The sequence below is a fragment of the Propithecus coquereli genome, unplaced genomic scaffold (assembly GCF_000956105.1).
Source record: "Propithecus coquereli isolate 6110/MARCELLA unplaced genomic scaffold, Pcoq_1.0 Scaffold434, whole genome shotgun sequence".
Classification (NCBI taxonomy): domain Eukaryota; kingdom Metazoa; phylum Chordata; class Mammalia; order Primates; family Indriidae; genus Propithecus; species Propithecus coquereli.
The window spans coordinates 177,216-194,239 of record NW_012150108.1 but is presented as its reverse complement, the minus strand read 5'-3'; the positions used below and the strand labels follow the sequence as shown (position 1 = coordinate 194,239).

General features: G+C 64.3%; 1 protein-coding gene across 1 annotated transcript in view; it reads left to right on the top strand.

The window, feature by feature from the left end:
• Positions 1-13,442: 13,442 nt before the first annotated feature.
• The window catches only part of RASGEF1A (RasGEF domain family, member 1A), a 10,678-nt gene continuing 7,096 nt past the window's right edge, over positions 13,443-17,024 (top strand). The window contains exon 1 of the mRNA XM_012653900.1: positions 13,443-13,640. Within this exon, the coding sequence (XP_012509354.1) occupies positions 13,443-13,640 (198 nt within the window). The remainder of the gene's footprint in view (positions 13,641-17,024) is intronic.

The following is a 17,024-nucleotide window of genomic DNA, read 5'->3' as shown; positions in this document are numbered from 1 at the left end:
GTCGAAAGAGCTTTCGGATCAGTTAGCACAGTTAGGTAGTTGATTCTTCAAAAGTTTTTCCTCCATATCTATAGTTAGATTCCCTTTTTCATACCCAAAGTATCTTTGCATTTCCTTCCTTTCTTCCCTCCTTCCTCCATCCCTTCCTGCCTGCCTTTGGTTGATTAGAATTGCCAGAGGTTTATATTTTTAATTTGTGTTTTCAAAGAATCAGCTCTTGAATTTAATAAGCGGTTCAGCTCTTTCTTTGATTAAATCCACTAATTTGCCTTTTAGCAATTTCTTCCCCTAGTTTGCTTTGCTGTAAGTTTGTTTTATTTAGAAGCTTTTCGAATCAAGTGCTTTGTGTTGTTTACTTAATGCATTGAAGCCTATGAATTTTTCTCTGAGTATAGCTTTGGCCATATCAAATTTGACACAGTTTTCTTGTAAGGCTTATTTTTCTGACGTGTTTGTAGTAGGAGTTTGGATTGCTTCTTTAACACAAACATGATTTAGGGAAGTTTTTTTATGAAGTAGGTAACATTTTTTTGGTTCACCACTTGTTTATTAATATCCGGTTTTGTTACATTGTGTTCATGTTATTCTGTTACCTGTACATTTCTGCTTGGGGACTTCATTGGGTTTCGTTGGTGCCTTAATGGGTGACAGTGTGGGTGGAGACTGGGGACCGTAGAAAGTGCCTCTCTGGTTCTTGGGTCCAGTATTTCGTGCGTCTGCCTCCGTACCTTTCTGGTTCCCTGTCCCCAGAGTGTGCGCTGCAGTGTTTTCATCCCTTGGGTATCTGCCACTTGTAGGGGACGGCAGCAAGTTCTGGTCTCTCTGACCATGTGGAGGTGCTCACCGCGCTTCCCGGACACAGCTTTGTGTTCTTGGGAGTTCGCCTTTACTAGAGATGGGGGAAGAAACCCGCCGCTCTCTTCTCTCAGTCGCTCGACACGACTGACACCAGATTGTCCAGGGCACGCCAGCCGGGCGTCCTGAATTCAGTTCTCACGCTGTCCACCTGGAGAGAGCATCGGCGCCCGCAGAGGAGGGCTCGGTCCCACAGCACTGCCTCCACTTCAGGTGCCGGTCACAAGTCTCAGGTTGTGACCTGTGCTTCTGACCGACTGGATAAATCGGAGTTTCCGTGACCCGCTTCTCGGGTTCAGTGAGTTTGCTAGAACGGCTCACACGCTGGCAGGAAGGACCAGGGAGGACCAGCCTGCGGGCAGGAGGCGTGTCCTCAGCCCCACGCCTGCAGCTCATCTGCACAGGGAGAGCGAGGCCTCGGTGGTGCCCTAGGAAGGTGGCCGGTGGCCCAGCAGGTGAGGAGCCCTCTGCTCGCACTGCTCACTGGCGGCGAGGCTCCCGGGCAGGTCGGGGAGCGCCCCTTGTGCTGCGGCCTGACGCCGCACACGTGGCTCCTTCCAGGCCAGGCCCCGTCCGTCCCTCAGGGCCCTGGCTGGCTGCCACCTGCCATCACTTCGCACCCTTCTCCCTTGCCCCGAACCCTGCGCTGATGGCCCTGGGTGGCATGTCAGATCACAGTGGTCACTCGCAGGGTTCAAATCCCCGCTCCGCCACTTTCGGGCTGTGAGGCCTGGAGCTGATGACGTAAGCCCTTTGGGCCTTTCTTCCTCATCTGCAGGAGGGGGTGGCAGGAGGTGAGCTGCCCTGTGTGGCTGGTGCTTCTGGGGGCTGCCAAGGGTCTGACCGCCTGGCTGTAAGCCCCCAGGGCCAGGGGACGCAGGGCGTGTGGCAGGAAAGCTGCTCTGTACGCATCGTGGGGTGTGAAGGTCGGGGCGTGTGTCCTGGTCCTGTTTCCGAGAGGTCGCGGTGCTGGACAAGGCCGTGGCTGCTGACCCAGCAGGGAGCCGACAGCTGAAAGCCCCCACAGTGCAGTGGGGGTTCGGGGTGCCGCTCTGGGCATCTGCCAGGAGGATGACAACTCAAGCACGGGAAATGGATTTTTATTTGTTTTTAAACACAAAGGCAAAATCTTCGCTCAGTCTAATTAGATGTCATTTAAAAATAAAAGAACTGTATGTTCTTTATTCTGTATTCTGGCACCCCCAGGCAGCTGCGCAGGGGCGGAGGCTGCCTCTCGCTCCTGGGAAGGCCTGCCTGTGGCTGGCCCTGTGGCCCCCTCAGTCCCAGCCTCCCTACCTCCCGTGGACCCTCAGCCCTGACCAGCCAGCTCGCTTCCCCTCTCTTTTGTGGCCACGTGCTGCTGCACCCCTGGCTGGCTCTAGGCCCCGCTCTGCTGCTGGCGGCGCACCCTGGGTGGGCCTGGGCGGGACACGGGTGTCTTGCTGCTGGAGCGCATGGGTGCCCCGGCCACTGCCCAGACTGATGAGCAGTCTTCAGTGGACGCTCCCTCCAGGGAGGGACCACAGAGGGTGGTTTCAGTTGGGATGGGGGTCTGTACCTGGCCCCCAGCCCACTCCTCCGTGGCAGCCTGACCGCCAAGATTGCCTTGGTTTGCGCCCCCTGCCCCCGTGCGGGCCTGCGAGGCCCAGGCCACGCGCCCACCTCCAGGGGCTCCTGTAACCCTGTGAGTCCCGTGGGGTCAGCCCGGAGGGAGCCAGGCGGGAGGCGCCGGGGAGGCCCCAGCGGCCGGAGGGGGAGGCACCGTCTCTGCAGGAAAGGACAGGGGCTCTCTGAAATCCCGCCTGCTCCGTCCGTGGGCTCTCGAGTCTGCATAATGGGACGGTTATTGTGCACAACGATGTTCTGTGCCCTGAGCAGCCACGAGAAGCAGCTGACTGGACAGAAAGGGAAAAAGAAAAGGAAAAAGGAAGAGGAAGAAACGCAGACTCGGCAGAATTTGCACTGAGGCGTGTGGAGAGGAGACGGCAGGGTCCCTTCGGGCAATTGCAGTGGTATTTGGGAACAGAAGGGAATTCAGAAGGACAAAATGAGTCGTGCGTGGTAACAAAGCTTCAGTTATCAGCGCGGCACCGCGGCTGTGAGGTGCTGGTGCCCTGGCGCCCGCCCCCTCGCTGGGGCCCGGCCTGCAGCCCTGCCCGGCCCGGAGGGCACACAGGGCACATGGGGCCTTCTCTGTGGCATTTATGAGTGCGATTCTTGAAGCTTGGAGCTTGGCTTGTGTGAGAACAATGTCTCGTCGCGGCCCTTTGGCCACGGGATGCCCGGCTGGCTTGTTGCGGGGAGGGGTGGGAGCCGCAGGGACGGGGCCAGCAGGAGCTGCCCCTGCCGTGGAGGCCACAGGGATTCAGGGGATGATGAGGACTGAAGAGGCCTAGCCGCAGAGGACTGTCCCCTTGAGGCCCCCACCCTGAGGCCAGAGCCAGCCCTGAGCCCCGTGCCTGGGACAGGAAGCAGGAGGCAGCTTCCCTCCGCTTTCTCCTGTCTGGGCGTGGGAGGTGAGAGGGGACCTAGAGGTGGGGTCGGGGAGAGGGTGCCACCGGCAGTGGGGTAACCCGTGGGACGGGTGCCCGTCAGTGTCCCCCAGTTCTGGTGCCGTCACAACCCGCCAGGTGCCGAGCCTGTCTGGAGCTTCACTTCGTACTCAGGGTCGCCCACGAAGCAGGGGCTGCGTGGGGTGGGCCCGGCTCCCTCCCGGACCACCGGGCGCCCAGCCTGCGCCTGCAGCCGGGCCCTGCCGTCGCCTGCGTGTTCCCAGGACACAGGACCAGGGCTCTCCAGAGTTGAGGGAGACACAGTCGGCTCAGAGTGGGGAAGGTCAGAGAGCTGGGGTTTGGTGAGGGGAGGACGGCCTCCGCAGGAAGCTTGCTGGGCAGGAGTGTCTGAGTCCAGGCGGGGTTGTCTCGTGGAGGGGACCTTCCAGCCCCGGGGCTGGGGAGCCGGGAGGTGGATGCGGCGGGCTGGGGGAAGTGGTTCTGATGTGGCCCAGGAACACCACCTGGGGTGAGGGCAGGCCCGGGCCCACTGGGCAGACAGGCAGGGTGTGGCTCCAGGTCCCTCCTGCACTCACTGGAATCTCTAGAAATGACAGAGAACTAAGCTGTAGACTCTGTCAGGCAGTGTCACCTGCTCATGGTGCAGAGATGCCCAGAGGGGCTGGGCCACCTGTAAGTCACCTGAGGTTCTTCTGCAGAGCTGGGGAGGACCTGGGTGCGGGCTCCCGCCTGGCTCCAGGTGGGGATGCAGGACCTGGGTTCGAGGCCTCTGGCGCACGGGCCCACAGCCCTAGCTCTGAGAGACCACAGCAGTCCCGGGGTAAGCAGGGGAGAGTGTGTGCGGGGACACCGAGGTCACTGTGACAGGGGTGTTAGAGCAGAGACCCTTAGGAGGATGGGGAGGGGTGGCTGGCTGCGTGGGGCAGACCCCCCCATCCCAGGGTGGCACCCCCAGGGCCAGGTCCTAGCCTCCCCTCTACCAGCTGGGGGTCCAGCCACCCTGCTGCCCCACAGGCCACAGGCTGTCCCAGCCTGGTTTCTTTGCCAGTTAGTGGGATCCAGGGAGTGGGGGTGGCCCCCGCAGTGTTTCTCCCCTGCCCCCCATGCCCCTGAGGCAGGTGGGATCCCGGAGGCCCCACCATGGCCAGGCTCTCCTTGCCCTGTGTTACCTGGTCTGTGAACCCAGTTTGGGAACAGCAGGACCAGCGTGGGGAGCAGTAAGCAAGGATGGGGACGGGGAAGGAGGCACAGCCGCTCCGCCGTCTGGCCACTCCTGATGGAACTCAGGCTGGGGAGGGCGGGTGAGCTGTGCAGGAGGAGGAGGTTCCCGTGCGAGTCCTTCAGCCTCTGCCCACCAGGAGGACACCTGACCCCTCCTTTTTCCCCTCCCGGCGGCTGGCTGAGCCTGTAGGCTGGGCGGGCCCCTCAACCTTCCGCTCTCCCCCCAGTGGGCAGCTGCTTAGTTATAATGTAGGGTCACCACCAGCCTCCTGACGGCTACCCTCCCTGCCCAGGTTAAGGTCACCCTCTTTCCTGCCCCCACTCTCCTGACCCCTTCTCCTCCCCTTCTGTGTCCCAGCACGGGTCCTCTTCTCGCCCGCAGCGTCAGGTCGCTATCCGTGGTCCTCGTGTGTCAGCCTCGAAGTCTCGCTGGCGCTCTGTGGGGCCAGAGAGCCCTGTTGCTTCCTTTGCGCCTCCGCTCCCTCGGCGGGCCCTTGCCGGCGTCGTGAATGGATGAATGGCCGAAGGGGCAAGGAGGGGGCTCCGGGGAACAGCCCACCCGCTAGCCGACCCCAGTGCCAGCGACTCCAGAGAACCAGGCGGCTGGCCCTGGAAGAGCAGCTGGGCTCCCTTTCGTCGCGTCCCTGGCCGAGCTGGGCTCCCGTGGCACTGGCCCGGGTCCGAGCGGCCGGCGGGTTCTGCCCTGACCGTGCCCGAGTCTGCCCTCTTCGGTGCGTGGCCCGCGGGGTCGGGCACAGCGTCAGCCCCCAGCTGCCTCCAGGAGTACTCTCTCGCCTGGCAGCCGGCAGAGGGGAGACAGGCAAGATGTGTAATTTTCAGTTGCTAATTGTGACGCCCTGCAGCTTGCGGAGCTAAAAATAGTCTGCGTTTTTGTTGAGTAGTTTAAAAAATAGAAGCCCACGTGCTGCCTCAGGAAGAAGCCCCCTTACCACGCCTGGCAGAGGCAGGGGGCTGGCTCTCCCCGTCTTCCTCCTCCCGGCAGATCCTGGGACGCATGCAAGATGGGCCCTGAGGGCTATTTTTGTCCCAGTTTTCCAGGAAGCTGGGTTTCTTAATTTGGGGTCCACAGATGAGCTTCTGGGAGACCGTCAGGCCCTGGGATCGTATGCGGAGTACGGTGGGAAGGTGCCTTTGCCATGTGTCCGGGCAAGGGCTCCAGCCTCCCTGGGAGGCACAGCAGAGTCGCGGCCCTGCAGGGAACACTTGGGGGCAACGTGGAGGAGGAATGACAGTCCAGGAAAAGGCAGGGCTGTGGGCGGGCAGGCCTGGGCAGACCTGCGTGTCGCTCCGGCCTGAGTGGCGGGTCCTGTGAACCGAGCCTTGGTGTCCCCATCTGAGAAATGGGCCTCTCCGGGCTGCCTCCCTGGGTTACGGGAGAATTGCTTTCACATGAGATGAGTTATATCAATAGAATGCCCAGCACACGGCCTGGCTGTGACTCTTAACGACAGACATCTCAAATACAACGTGCTCAGCCAAACGAAAGCTTATCCCTGCTTCTGTGTTTCTGAGATGTTTCCAGAGCCGCAGACTCCAGGGTCCAGAAGGGTTCCTAGGATTCTGGCTGTGTGCTGGGAGCCGCCCTAGACAGCTGCTCCCTGTCGAGTTGAACAGAGGCCTGGCCCTGGCGCCTCCTGGTGTTGCTCCCACTCTGCTCTGGTGGGGCTGGCCAGTTTCCCCTAGGGGCCCCTTCTGACACTCCTCCCTCAGTCCCTTTGGGGCTCTGTGCAGACGTCCGGGGCGGGGTGGTGACGGCTCATCACATCCCTTTCCCGGGATGGGTCCCGGAGAGGTGAGTTGGCCTCGGGAGCGGGTAGCTCGGAGAACTGGTTCCCACCGACGGGCCAGGCCGTGGCCCTCCCGTGTGGCTCCTGAGGGATGAGGCCCCCGCCCAGCCTGGTCACTGAGTCCCTTCCTGCCCAGAGCTGGCACAGAAAGCCCGTGAGGCAGTGAGCTGGAGGCCCCTGGGCCCTGTTCCTGGGCCGGGACACTCGGCCGTGGGAGTGGGGGGTGAGAGTGAGGGCCCGTCCCCGTGGAAGCAGACCCCTCCTGGAGGCACAGGGCTGCCCAGGGTAGGTGTGAGGAGGGGGCACCCTGCACAAGGACAGTGCGGTGTTGGGTGTTCCTCTGGGGTCTGCCTCGCTTGTATTCCTCACCCGCGTGCATCGAAGGACGGTAAATTTCTTGCCGCAACTTCAGCTGTGGGAGTCTTTTGTGGGACCACTGGTGGGGTCAGGCCTCCCCGCCCTGTTGCACTCTCCCCATCTCTGGGCACCCTCCGTGCAGTGGGGAGGGCTGTTGCTGTCGCCCAGGCCTGGGAACGCTGGAGTATGCGTGCAGGCGGCACGCACAGCAGGCTCTGGCCCCTGCCCGGAACCATCTGGGCCTCCATTGCAGCTGCAGCTGTCAGGGGTCCAGGGGCCCCTGCAGCGATGGGGTGGGGTGCAGGGCCTCTGCCTGGCTGCCCTCTGGGGGCCTGTGCCCGGCTCTTGCTCACGTGTGGCCAGAGGCAGACCCCCTTCGCTGTTTGTGCCGCCTGGGGGATGGGCACCGACTGCATTAGTGGGTGCTGTGCCTTGAAGAAGCTGCAAAAGGGAATTTCATTCATGCTCTCCTGCATAAACTTCCTAAACCTTCTTTCCTGTCTCTCCCGGCGTGTCTCACTGCACTGGGGCCGCCTGAGATCTCTGCTCTTACCCTCTTAAAACGCGAGAGTCTCTCGGATCCTGGCTCCCCCACCCGCCCACCTGCTCTCCCTCCTTTCCCCGGGCCTCTGTCCCTCCGTGCTCTCTCCACGGCTTGGCGCAGCGTGTTCCTTAGAGGTGTGGGGGGCATGTGCCTGCGTGCACTGTGCGTGCATGTGTGCACACGCACCTGTGTGTACACATGTGTGTTATTGTGGGGGAGCTGTGAGTGCTCAGAAGCTAACGTTTCTGGTTGTGTCCCCTAAAAGGGGCCTCTCGCCTGGGCTGTGCTAATCCAGGGCTCCGGAACGTGCCTGCCGGAAAGGATCCCGGAGGTCGAGGGCCACGTTCCCGCAGCCAGGCTGGCCGAGCCGGGGCGCGGCGTCTGTGCTGGTGCGCACCCTGGTGCGAGCGTCTCCCCTGCGCTCCCCACAGCTGCCGCCAAGTTCAAGTTCAGACGTCAGGGCTCGTGTGACAGTGTGGCCTCTGTGGCTCACAGGGAGCGCCTGCCCCAGACGGCAGCTGGGGGCAGCTGGCCCCCGTGAGTGGGCGTGCGGGGCTTCTGACCCGTCACCCTCTGGGCACCCGAGCCGGCAGCACGCGGCTGTTCTAGATGTGGGAGGGGCACAGGCGGCTTCCCTGGCGGTCAGCTGAGGCGTGTGGCGGCCTTCACTGGCCACTGCGGTCCGGGCGGCCGAGAAGTGCGTGTTGAGATGCCGGGTGTGTTCCGTCAGCGGGTCCCACGGACACCTCCGGGGAGGCTCTGAAGCGTCTGCGTCTCCGAACAGCCCACCTGGGGGAGGAACGGGCTTCGCCTGCTGCCCCTGTGCCCATGAGGGAAGGACGTGTGCCCCGCGGGGCGCTCCCAGCGGCAGGGCTGCGCGCCGGGCCGCGTGTCGTCTCCGTGGGAACCTGCAGTCCGGGGCAGGAGGTGTGGTGTGTGCCCACGGCTCTCAGGCCCTAGATCAGAGGCCATAGGTCAGAAGCCAAAGGTCAGAAGCAGTGGCAGCTGGGGCTGGGCCACTCGGGTGCCATCGAGGCGAGGTACAGATGTGGCGCGTGACCGTGTCTGGTACCGCTCCAGGGACACAACCACATCAGCTTCTGCCTCCTCACGTAACCCTCCCCACAGCCCTGCAGGGAGGTGGGACAAGAAACTCTACACCCAATTTACAGCTGAGGAGACAGAGGCTCGGAGCAGCTCAGTGGCTGCCCCTCGGACGTGGCGGCAGAGAACGTGTCTCCTTACTCCATGGCGGTGCCCGCCCAGGGCCTGCAGCCGAGAGAAAGGACTCGGGCGTGAGGGCAGACAGGGCATGAGCCGCTGGGGCTGCGTGGGGGCTTCCCCGGGCACTACCACCTGTGCTGGACCACAAGGGCCAGCTGCTTTAGGGACAGTAGCAGGAGTGCCAGGTGGGGCCCCTCAGGCTGAGCCTGGAGGGCCAGGACAGCCGCGGTCGGGCAGAGTGGCGCCTGGGGAGAGGGCAGCAGTGCAGCGCAGGAAGCCCTGTGCCTCGCTGCTTTGCCCACCTCCCCTCTGGCCAGCCCCCCAGGCTGGCACGTGGCACAGGGCCTCCGCCTCCGCCAGGCAGCCTCCCAGCACCCGCGGCCACCCACAGTGCCGCTCCAGCCGTGCAGGGTGGGGTGTGGCCTTCTCACCTGGCTGCTGCACCTCCGGGCCCCTCTCTGCCCAGCGGCCCGGACCTGCCCCCACTCCCAGCGGCCCTGCGTGGGAGGCAGGAGGTGGTGAGGCCCGTCTTCTGGGAGACAGTGAGTCACTCTCACCCCCTCGCTGTGCGCACGTTCTCTCTGAGTTAAGTCTATAATTAGAAGGTGCCTGCCTTCCTGCCTGAACAGGGGAGGAGCTGCAGGGAGTCAAGAGGAGGCTGGCTGGGTGCCAGCCTGTCCCCCACTTCCCGCAAAGGGGCTGCTGCTTCATCCAGGCCAGCCCAGCTGAACTTGGGGCAGAGGTGAGGGTCCCGCAGACGCTGGGCGGGAAAGCGGACCCACCCAGCCCGTCTCTGCCTGGCCCGGGGCTTCCCGGGCTCTGCGCAGGGGCTGCCTGTGCTTCCTGCTCCCATTGCCCCTGGAAACTCTGGGAAAATGCCCGTGCCTGGCTGCCCCCTAGACCAGGTAAATCAGAGTCTGGGGGGAGCCGGGCAGTGTCTGTGAGAAGTCCCTGGAAGACCGTGCCCACAGACGAGGGCCCTGACCTGGTTTGGCTGGTGCCGCTCAGCTGGAGGCTGAAAGTCCCAGAGGGGCAGGCTGCCCCGGCCCCAGCCACCTGCGCGCTAGTCACCTGCGTGTCTCACTCAGATGCAGGCTCGACCCGGCAGGCCTGGCCTGGAGCTCGAGACCCTGCATTTTATCAGTTGACTGGGTCTTGCTGCTGCTGCTGCTGGCCCAGGGTCTGGAACTGAGCGTGCAGCTGAGCCACCTGGAGGGGTTGCGAGGCCCAGTCCTGCCAGGGTTTCTGACTCAGAAAAGGTGCTGCTGCCTGTGGCTTTAGAGCATCGGGCTTGTGTGCCTGGAGCTCAGGGCACCTGTGTCCTGGGCACCCACGTGGCCTGCAGGGGGCGCCGAGCAAGCAGGCCGGTGGGTGCGGTTCCCGGGGGTGGTGATGCGTCCGGTGCCCGGCACCTTACACCTTCCGCAAGGGCTCGTTTGATCCTCTCAGCAACCCTCTGAGGCAGCGCACTCCCTGTGCCCATTTCACAGGTGAGGATCCCGACAAAGCCCCGACAAGTGGCCGAGCCAGGCTCAGACTCAGGCCGCCCTGCCTGCCTTGGCTGCTGGCTTGGCTCGAATCTTGGCGCTGCTGCGGTCTGCCTCCGTGACCCGGGGCAGGTACCAGCCCTCTGCACCTGTCCTCATCTGCGGCCTGGGGAGAGGGGTTCCTGTGAGGAGAAAAGGAGACCGTTCAACTCGAGACCCTAACACGCTGAGCACCCTGCGCCTCAGCTGTCGTGCTGAGCTCCCGAGACTGGAGCGCAGAGACCCCGGGGCTCAGCTCCGCGTGGCCCCTTCCTCTAGCAGGGGCCCAGTAGTGGGTGGGGACACAGGTGTGCAGCCACAGGCCACAGTTCCTGCTCTTGCTGGGATGGAAGAGGAGGACCCAGTGCAAGAACAGAAGGGACCTCAGGGGCCTCAGGAATGGGTGGAGGCGGCCAGTGCCGATGCCAGGCAGGTGAAGTGCTGTGGAAAGTCGAGGGCCGGAGAGACCAGCAGGAGCGGGGAGCTGGCCTGTGGCAGAGCTGGGATTCTGACCCCAGGGTGCGCTTCATCCCGCCCAGGAGGAGCCACACGGGGACCCTTCCTCTCCCTCCTAGCACTCAGCCTGGAGACCCTCCCCAAAGTGCTTGGTGGCCAGGTGGGAGCGGACCCTGCTGGGGACTGAGGTTGGTGGGGCGGGGCCCTGGGGACATCCCCAGGACCTGCAGGGACTTGGTTTGTGGGCTGGGGCGATGCCCCTGGGTGTGTCTCGAGTGGCTCTCAGGGGAAGTAGGGTGGGGAGAACTTGGGGAACCCCTAACCTGTGGGCCAGAGTGGCTCTGTGTGGCCCCTGTGGGCTCTGCCGACTCACTGAGAGGGTTCTGAGGCCCTGCTGAACCCCTGCGTGCCTCAGGCACCCCTGCCAGACCCCTCCCCAGGCCCCACCCTTGAAGATGACCTGCTTCTGCTTGGCCTGCCTGTCCCTTCTCTGGCAGCCGACAAGTGGGCTGAGTCCCCGTGCTGGCTCCCTGCCACCCCCACCGGTTCCTGGTCTCCCAGACAGGCCTCCCGCAGGAGGCAGACCCCCTTGCAGGCTGGACCTGGCTGTGGGGCCGGCAGGGCGGTGTGAGTTAGTGGGGTGTTAGCACGTGCTCCTCCTCTGCAGCGGGGGAGGCCAGTGGCTTAGAAAATGCCATCTCTGATGACCCCAGGAGCTTGGGGTGACCACCTGCCAGTCACCTTCTGAACCCAGAAAACCGTGTGACCTCGGGGAGGTTGCCCCACAGTGCATGGGCCTCAGGGAAGATGCTGGGGCCCTGCTGAGCACTGTGGCTGCGAGGGTGGTGAGGGCCAGCGAGCCCAGCTTCATCGTTTCATTGCACAGATGGTTACTGAGCCCCACTCTCAGCCAGCAAGAGTGGCAAGAGGCCACAAAGGCAAATGATACAGCCACTTGCGGCCTAGTGGGTCAGCAGTCTACGGTTAACCCAGGGAGGCTTCCTGGAGGTGGACACACCTGCGCTGGACACACCTGCGCTGGACTTGGAACTCCTAGAATTTCCTTAGTTGAGTTCCTTCCCACTGGGCCTCAGTTTCACTATCTGAAAAACGAAGGGTTTGCTCCCGTCAGTGGTTCTTGGGCCTGAGTGGTGGCAGAAGCCCCTGAGGGCTTATCGGGGCATAGCAGCGGGACCCAGCCTGGGTATCTGAGCAGCAGGCCAGGCTGGGCCCAAGAACCTGCATTCCGACACGGGCTGCTGCAGCCGCCCGACTTCGGGGGGAGCGGTCTGTGAGTCTGCACCACACCCGCCCCCGTCCTGGGGCGAGGGCCGCACAGAGCCTGGAGGCCTGGACTTCCCATCCCCACCTCGTCCTGGGGACTCTCCTGGAGTCGGTGCCCTCCTAGCAAAGGATTGTCTAAGAATTCCAAGGAGACGGTCAGGTGTGTGGTAAGGAGACCAGTGTCATGCGGGCAGGGTGTCCTTCTTCCCTGGTGCGAGGTACAGTGAAGTACTGTGGTGTGAGCAGTCGGCTCTCTGCTCATAAGGCCCTGGAGGGCAGTGGCCCGTGGTCCCCTCATGGCAGCGAAGTAACACGGTCACCATTTGCTCTGCACAGTGGGGGAGCTGAGGCCAGAATGGCTCAGAGGTTTGCCCGTCCAGAAGGCCAGCACTGAGCACCGTGGCCTGTGCGGGGAGTCACAGAGCCCAAGGGGCTGTGGGGTACTGCTTTGTGAATAATGCCCCGTGGCAGGGTGGCTTTGGGCTGTGCCTGGGAGCCCGGTGCCAGAGCAGAGCACCCACGTGCCAGCAAGAGCAGCCGGGCTGCCTGCAGTCCAGACTGTCTGTGCCCCACTGTGGCAGGAGGGCCCGGCTCTTGACCCCAGCCGCCTGCGCCCTGTGCCTGTCTGCCCTCCGAGGGTGGGAAGGGAGTGACTGGCCAAGTGTGCCAGCCAAGGCCAGGATAGGCCACACTTGTCTCTCGGGCACGAGTTTCAGAGGTCCTGGCTGGCAAATGCCACATCGCCTTGTTCCCACTTGGTCCTTCCCACGTGTGGCTGGCTGTCTGGGGCAGTGGGGAAACTGAGGCCCAGAGGGTTTCGGGCTCCCCTGGACTTCACAAGAGCTCCCAGCTGCAATGTGAGGCAGGGACCTCGAGCCCTGTCACAGTGGGTCATGCCACGGTGGACAATCCAGGCTGAGTGCCAAGCCCACCACGCTGCTACCCAGCTGCTCAGACATCTGCGTCTCAGGGGCATTCAGATGCCACAAGTCCAAAAGCAAGTTCCAGATCTTTCCCCAAGCCCTGCCCTCATGCCCTGTCTCGTGCCGGTCAGCTGCCCAGCCTGGGACCGTCCATCAGTGTGGGGTCAGCCCTGCTGCCCTGACCACCTGACCTGACAGTCTCTCGCTGGGCTGTGGCGAGACGCACGGACTGGCCCCGGATCTCTCAGAGAAGCGGCACACCATGCCCTGCCCGCAGCACTCGCGGTGTGCGTGCCCGGGGCCCTCTTTGCTCAGCCCTGCGCACGCACTGGGTCAGGACCTTGGCCCCCACTGTCCCCCACTGTCCCTAGGATTTTCCTTTCTCGTCCCTGGAGCTGCAGGGCTAACACCAGCGGTTCGAGCCCCACCTCATCCGGGGCCGCCCTGACCACGCACTGCCTGCCGCCTCTGCCTCCTCCCACCTTTTCCTCGTAGTTCTCCTCTCCGCTGGGTGGAACCCCAGGCCCTGGACTGAGGCCTGGTGTGCAGGGAGCAGGCGCTGAAGGAACGCTGATCAGTGTGCAGTGTCTGGGGGCCACCGTGGAGCCCGCCCCGGGGTTGGGGTGCCCCTCGCTGGCACTGCTGGGGTTCACCGTACAGCCCTGCCTGGGAGGAGGCCCGCGAAGGCGCCTTTGATGCCTCACTGCCTCTTCCTTTTCTCCCAGGAAACTATGCCCCAGACGTCCGTCGTCTTGTCCAGCTTCCTCGGGCCCAGCTGTAGCGGACAGGCGCAGCCCGGCATGGGGGAGCGGGGAGGTGGGGCCGGCGGCGCCTCCGGGGACCTCATCTTCCAAGAGGGACGCCTCATCTCTGGGTCCCTGGAGGCCCTGATGGAGCACCTGGTCCCCAGGGTGGACTATTACCCTGACGTGAGTGCCCAAGGGCCCGGGCGGTGTGGCTGAAGGGGGGGACCCGGCCCCCGGGGAGGCTGCTTCTGGGAGGGCGAGGGAGGCCCGGGCAGAGCTGCAGGGCTGGGCGGAACCTGGGGAGGGGTGGGGCGGTGGGGGGCCCAGCTTCGCTTCCGGTGCCATCTTGCCTGGTGCTCCGCACATACCCGCCCACCCAGCCTAGGCGCCGAGGAACCTGCAGTGACTTCCCTGCTGCTGCCCCCAGGCCGCCGGGGGAGGGGGCTCCAGGGCCCTGAGCTCTCGGCGGGGCCCTGGGGAGGAAGAGGAGTAGTTTAAAGGGTCCTGAGGAGGCAGGTTTGAGTCTTGGAGCCAGCGGCTGGGCTGGGAAACTTGTTCTGTGCATAAACCCAGGTGGTCCAGGATGAAAAGGGGGCGGCTACTGCCCCATGCCCCCCGCTCCTCCCGTGCAGACCCCAAGACAGGGAGGAGCAGGACTGGAGACCAGGTGGTTCTTCGACAACCCAAATCCTCCCTCTTCGCCTCAAGATGGCTTCATACATACATTATCGAAGCAGAGAAAGCGTTCCCTTGTCAAGTGGGGCTTCCCTTCCTCTGACGGGTGACGTCTCTTAGCGGCAGTGGCCTTGCAGCCTGCCTGCTCCCTTCTGTGAGCTGAACCTCCTTCCTCTGGGGGCCGTCCTGCCCCCCGTCCCCCTCTCCCTCCTGAGGACAGTCGTGCTGCTGGCCCTGGGAGTCGGCTCGGCTTCCCCACCTGCTGCGCCTCCTCCACCCGCCCAGGATTGGGAGGACTTGGCTTTGCGTGGTCCCGCGCTCCATCCATCCATCTGTCCATCCCGTAAACCCTGTCAGGCCCGGCTGGGGCTGGTGCTGGTGGCGTGCGCTTGCGCGGGCACACACGGCAGCTTGGTGCCCGGGTGCAGAGCCAAGGGCTGGGCCCAAGGCCCTGAAGGAGGCCGGCCGGTGGGAGGAGCTGCCCCTCTCATCAGCCTGCCCCAGAGGAGTCCAGTGTAGTCCTCAGAACGCTGCCCTGGGATCCTGACCTGCTTCCCAGGAGAGAACAGAGGGATGGCAGGGCAGGAAGTGGGGCAGGAGCGTCCAGGTGGGCATTGGCTCCTCTGCTGAGCTCCTGGGTTCTCTCTTTCCCCCACCCCGCCCTTCCCTCATTGCCACCACCCCACATGCATGGGCAGCCAGACAGGTGCTCGCGCGTGCATGTGCGCACACACGCAAATCAGTAAATTTCCGTGCTCCTCCTTGGAGGTGCGCAGGCTCCTCCCTTGGGTGCCCCTGCCTTTGGCTGAGAGCTCGGTGCTGGGCCTTCCCTCCACATCTAAGCCGTTTGCTTAAAAGGGGGACCCTGAGAGTCCCACCTGCCGGCTGGGACTCCCGAGTGGCCGTGCTGCCTGGCGCAGGTCACAGGGTTTGTGGGAGGTTAGAACAGCCCCAATGCTGCAGGGTGGCCTGCATGGGGCCCAAGGCCCCCGAGTCCTGCTCCAGGAGGCCTGCGTTCCCCCAGAGTGCGGCCCAGCCTGCTTCCAGCTGGAGCAAGGAAAACCTGGTTCTTAGGGCTGGGAGTAGGGGCAGAGGGTCCTGGCCGCCCAGCATACAGCAGCCATGTGGGGCAGAGTGAGGTCCAAACTCAGCAGCGCCACCCACCCCCAAGTCCCCCTGTCCACAGGGCAGTGTGAAGAGCCGGTAGGCACTGACAGCCGTGACCCCCACGGCCTTTCAGTCCAGACTGTCAAGAACCCGGAGAGGGGGCACGTAGACATGGTATGGAGGGGCCCTGATGTGGCAGTTGGGGTCAAGGCCTATAGCTGGTCAGAGACAGGGGGAGGGGTTCCACTGTGCCCTGCCCCCAATGGTCAGACCCACCCACAGGTCTGCTCTGCCAACCATGCCATGACCTGGCCGTTCAGGCCCCGCCCACGGGCCAGCTCCGCCCACCATGTCACCTCTGCTGGCCAGGCCCTGCCCACTTGCCACTCCCCTGGTCAGGCCCCGCCCCCGGCCAGGTCCCGCCCACTAGTAAGCCCAGTCCATTGCCACGCCCAGTCAGGTCCCACCCACTGGTCAGGTCCACCCACTTGCCATACTCCAGTCAGCCCCGCCCGCTGTCATGCCCCAAGTCAGCCTCACCCCCGAACAGCCCCGCCCATGACCAGGCCCCACCTGCGTGCCACGCCCCATTCAGGCCCCACCCACTGCTCAGCTCCACCCACTTGCCACGCCCCCAGCCAGACCATGCTCCCAATCAGGCCCCCACCCACCTGTCAGGCCCCGCTCCTGGTCACCCCACCGTCATGCTCGTGGTAAGACCCCACCCACTGGCCGGCTCTGCCCACTGCCACACCTGGGCCTGGCTCCACCCACTGGTTGGCTCCACCCACCCGCTTGCCAGGCCACGCCCCCTGGTCAGCCATGCCCACTTGCCATGCCCTCATCTGCCCCACCCACTGGTCGGCCATGGCCCTGGTCAGGCCCTGCCCATGGTCCAGCCCTGCCCCAATCTGGCCCCTGGTCAAGCCACGCCCATTGCCATGCCCCCAGTCAGGCCCAACCCACTGGCCACCCCACCCATAGTCACGCCCCTGGTCAGGCCTCGCCTGCTGGTTGGCTCCACCCACTTATGCCCCTGGGTCAGCCCTCCCCCTGGTCAGGCCCCACCCACTCGTCAGCTCTGCCCACTTGCCACACCTCTGCCAGTCGGAGCCCGCCCATGGGCCAGCTCCACCCACTTGCCACACCCCCGATCTGTCCCCAGCCCCTGTTCAGCCCCGCCCCTTGCCCCCGCTCCCGTTCAGGCCCCTGGTCAAGCCATGCCCATTGCTGCGTCCCTAGTCAGTCCTGCCCCTGGTCAGACCCCACCTGCTTGCCACGCCCCCAGTCAGGCCCCACCCATTTGGGTCAGCCCCACCTATCAGGCCCTGCCCATAGTCACGCCCGTGGTCAAGCCCTGCCTGCTGGTTGGCTCCACCCACTTACCATGCCCCTGGGTCAGGCCCGCCCCTGGTCAGGCCCCGCCCACTTGCCACACCTCTGGCAGTCAGCCTGCCCACGGGCCAGCTCCACCCACTGCCACGGCTCCGCCCACGGGTCAGCACTGCCTGCTTAGCACGCCCGTTCACTTCCGCCCACTGGGCACGCCCACGGGCAGGCCCCGCCCACTTGTCAGCTCCACCCACCGTACCGCGCTCCCGCTGGTCGGGCCCCACCCCTCTGACCGGCTCGGGCCTTTGGCAAGCCGCGCGCCCGCCGGCAAGGCCCCTGGCTGAGGACCAGGCCGCTCCGGACCCCGAGCCTGGCGCAGGGAGTGCCGTGGGTCCCACGCACGCCCCGGGCTGGGCTGGCCTTCGTGGGGCGCGGGGCCGGAGCACGACGGGG